The sequence below is a fragment of the Pteronotus mesoamericanus genome, unplaced genomic scaffold (assembly GCF_021234165.1).
Source record: "Pteronotus mesoamericanus isolate MK-2021 breed Mesoamerican mustached bat unplaced genomic scaffold, CSHL_Meso_final contig_55, whole genome shotgun sequence".
NCBI lineage: Eukaryota > Metazoa > Chordata > Mammalia > Chiroptera > Mormoopidae > Pteronotus > Pteronotus mesoamericanus.
Window position 1 is genome coordinate 2,474,947 of NW_026555198.1, and position 3,298 is coordinate 2,478,244.

The 3,298-nt window shown below is 47.1% G+C and overlaps 1 protein-coding gene across 1 annotated transcript; it reads left to right on the forward strand.

The window, feature by feature from the left end:
* Positions 1 to 465: 465 nt before the first annotated feature.
* LOC129075440 (putative MAGE domain-containing protein MAGEA13P) lies at positions 466 to 1,503 on the forward strand. The gene has a single exon (XM_054579527.1). It carries the CDS (start codon positions 466 to 468, stop codon positions 1,501 to 1,503), a length of 1,038 nt encoding a protein of 345 aa, XP_054435502.1.
* Positions 1,504 to 3,298: the final 1,795 nt, after the last annotated feature.

Consider the following 3,298-nt stretch of genomic DNA (forward strand, 5'->3'; position numbering starts at 1 on the left):
ATCCTTGCTTCAGGGCCGCATTCTCAGGTCTGCAAAAGGGAGAAGGTGCGGGCCCTGTCAGAAGTAACTGTGAATTCCTTGGGGAGGAGGGTGGCATACCACAGAATCCAGCAGAATCTCTACAGCAATTCACCTCAAGTCCTGTCAGCCCTGGGGACCCCAGGGAATGCTGTCAGGCTGAACCTTATCCCCTCCATTCACAAATCAGGGGCCTCAGGGAGTTATGGGCCTTTTTTCTAAATGGCCCAATCTGTGAGGATCAGAGAGGGAGGAGTACCAGGCCTTTTAGGAAGGGCTGAGAGGCTAGAAGACTCCATAGAATTCTGCCCTTTCTCACAGTTCTGTGAGGACCCAGGAAGGGCTGACAAGTTTGTTTCTCACAGGCTTCCTCTCTCCCTCAGGCCATTAGCCCCATCACCCACTTCCGGCTCACACTCCTGCCTGCTGCTCCCAACACAAGTCATCATGCCTGGCAGTGGGAAGAGTCAGTGCCAAAAGCCTAAAGAAAGCCTTCAGGCCCAAAGAAAGTCTCCAGGCCCGGTAGCTGCACAGGTTTCTGTAACTGAGGAGGAAGCTTCCTCCTCCTCTCTTTCTCCTTTGATCCAGGAGACTCCAAACACGCTTGCTGCTGGAATATCAAGTGTTCCCCAGAGTTCCCAGGGAGCCTGCTCCTCCCCCCCTGCCATCAAAGCCATTCCATCAAGCAAATCAAATGAGGGCTCCAGCAGGCAAGAGGGTCCAGGCACCTCGCAGGCTCCACCAAATCCTGAGTCCTTGTATGCTGAAGGGCTACAAAAGAAGGTGGCTGAATTGGTGAAATACCTGAGTAGCAAGTATTTAACAAAGGAGCCCGTCACAAAGGCAGAAATGCTGAAGAGTGTCATCAAAGAGCACAAGGATCACTTCCCTGAGATCTTCCAGAAAGTCTGTGAGTGCATGGCGGTTGTCTTTGGCATTGAAGTGAAGGAAGTGGACCCCACCAGCCACTCCTATGTGTTGGTCAAAATACTAGACCTCACCTATGATGGGCTAGTCTGTGACGACCAGGGCATGCCCAAGACTGGCTTCCTGATACTAATCTTGGGCATAATCTTCATGGAGGGTAACCGTGCCCCAGAAGAGAGAATCTGGGAAGTGCTGAATATGATTGGGGTGTATGCTGGTAGGGAGGATTTCATCTATGGGGAACCCAGGAAGCTCATGACCAACGATTTAGTGAAGGAAAAGTACCTGGAGTGTCAGCAGGTGCCCAACAGTGATCCTCCACGCTACGAGTTCCTGTGGGGTCCAAGAGCCTATGTTGAAACCACCAAGATGAAAGTCCTGGAGTTTTTCACCAGGGTCACTGGGACTGATCCCACTGCCTTCCCCCGCTGGTATGAGGATGCTTTGAGAGATGAGAGAGAGAGAGCTGAGGCCAGCGCTGCCTCCGGTGATGGTACTACCACCACGGCTAGTGAGAGCTCCAGTGTCACATCCAGCAGCTTCTCCTGTCCTGAGTAAAGTCTGAGGAAGTTTCTCCACTGTATTTGAAGAGGGAAGTCAAGGTTCTAAGTAGTGGAGTGTTGAATTGCAGATTTTACCTTTTTCTTTCTTTCTAGTATGCTTCAAATGTTCTTTCTCCTCAAAGATTAGCTTCAGAGTTTAGGTTCACGAATAACATTGGTCATGTATTTAGTACTGTTTAACAGGTTTGAGGATAAGAATTTTGCTGTTCCGTATAACAAACTAGGAACCTTCCATCTCATTTTGTGATCTGGAGCAAGATAACATGGCATCGGAATAGGAATTAATCATGTAAAAGTGTTCAGTAATAAAATAGATGAGATCAAGAAATAGAAAAAAAATGTACAAGATGGTTACCCTAGGATTCCTGTATCTTAGTCTGCTGTTTTGTAAAATTAAAGATATACTTGGCTTTGCTTGACTAATTAAAGAAATGTATGCAAAATTAAATCTTAATGAGAGCCCCAATTCAATGGCTCCTTTTTTATTCTAGGTGTCTGATAGGTTAGAAAACTGCTCTTAGAAGTTTCTTTGGGATCATGAATAAACCTGAGAGAAATCCCCACCTGAAGCAGGTGTGGAAACTATCCTGTACTTGTCCCCAGGCTGCCGAACAAGTGCACAAACTAAGTGCTCTATACACTATGTCTGCAAGGATTTTCTGAGAAGAGGGTGATATTTCTTTGAAGTGGTGCCCAGGGGCTGGCACTTTTTCCCTGGCCTAGGACAGCCAGACCCTGCTCCACTGAAAGGACATTTTAATTAGGCTATCTTGAGTGTAATTTTGCCAGGTCTCAGTAAAGGCAAGATTTTTGGGTGGGGGTGAAATGAATGAAAATAGTTGTTTGTATGGAAGAGCAGCTGAAGGGAGGAAAGGGGTTAGTCCTTGACTCAGATTCTAGGAGCTTTGAGTTGCATTCCACTGGGGAAGATTTCCTCATATCCAAATTAAATCATATAGCCACTAGCAGGGAAAGCTTACCAAGTTTTATATAAAAGGTTGCTTTTCTGGCTCACTGGGCATCTTGTGTCCTAGAGTGCTGCATATTCTCTGAGATGTCTTCACACACACAATCCCAGAAGCAAGTGATAGAGGCTGGGGTCAAAATCACATTAGACATTACTACTGCTTTTCATTAAAGATCCAATCAACATCAGGCACTATACAGATGCTTCACTTACATTATATACCAGTCCTACAAGTCAGAGCTTATCAAACCCGCATCACGGATGAAGAACCTAAGATTCCTAGTACTTGGAAATTTGCCCAAGATCATAGTGCCGAAAGGACAGGACTAAGACTAGATCTCAGTCCTGAAATCACCTAGGCCCAGAGTGTTTCTACTCCTCCCAGCCTGAGGCAGACCTTTTCTTTGTTCATTTATCTTCTCAGTACTCCCAACTTTTTCAGGGAACAAAGAGGGGTCTGTGGCCAAGGTACTAAAAGTGAGCCTAAAGGAAGGTGACAAGGAGAAGCAAACACCATTTGGGGATTATCTGCAGGCTTTATTTTCCTAGGGTCCTCCTGCCTGAGCCCCAGGGCTCCCTGATAGTGGACTCTGCCTAGGTGCTGGCAATTAAGTCCAGTCCCACTGCTTTCCTGCATTACAGGCACCCTTCCCCTGGTCTCCCTCCATGTGTCCTTCTGTCCAACTCAGCAACCTGGCCTGCTGACCAGCTTGTCACTTCCTCTGATACTGTGTGCCCTGCTCCCAGAGAATCAGCTCAAAGTTACCTGCCTTAACCCCTCATATTGAACATTCCTACTCCCTGCAAAAGTCTCGGCTGCTGC

What these genes read in the sequence shown, in the direction of transcription:
- LOC129075440 (XM_054579527.1), top strand. Translation starts at nt 466, where the DNA reads ATGCCTGGCAGTGGGAAGAGTCAGTGCCAAAAGCCTAAAGAAAGCCTT.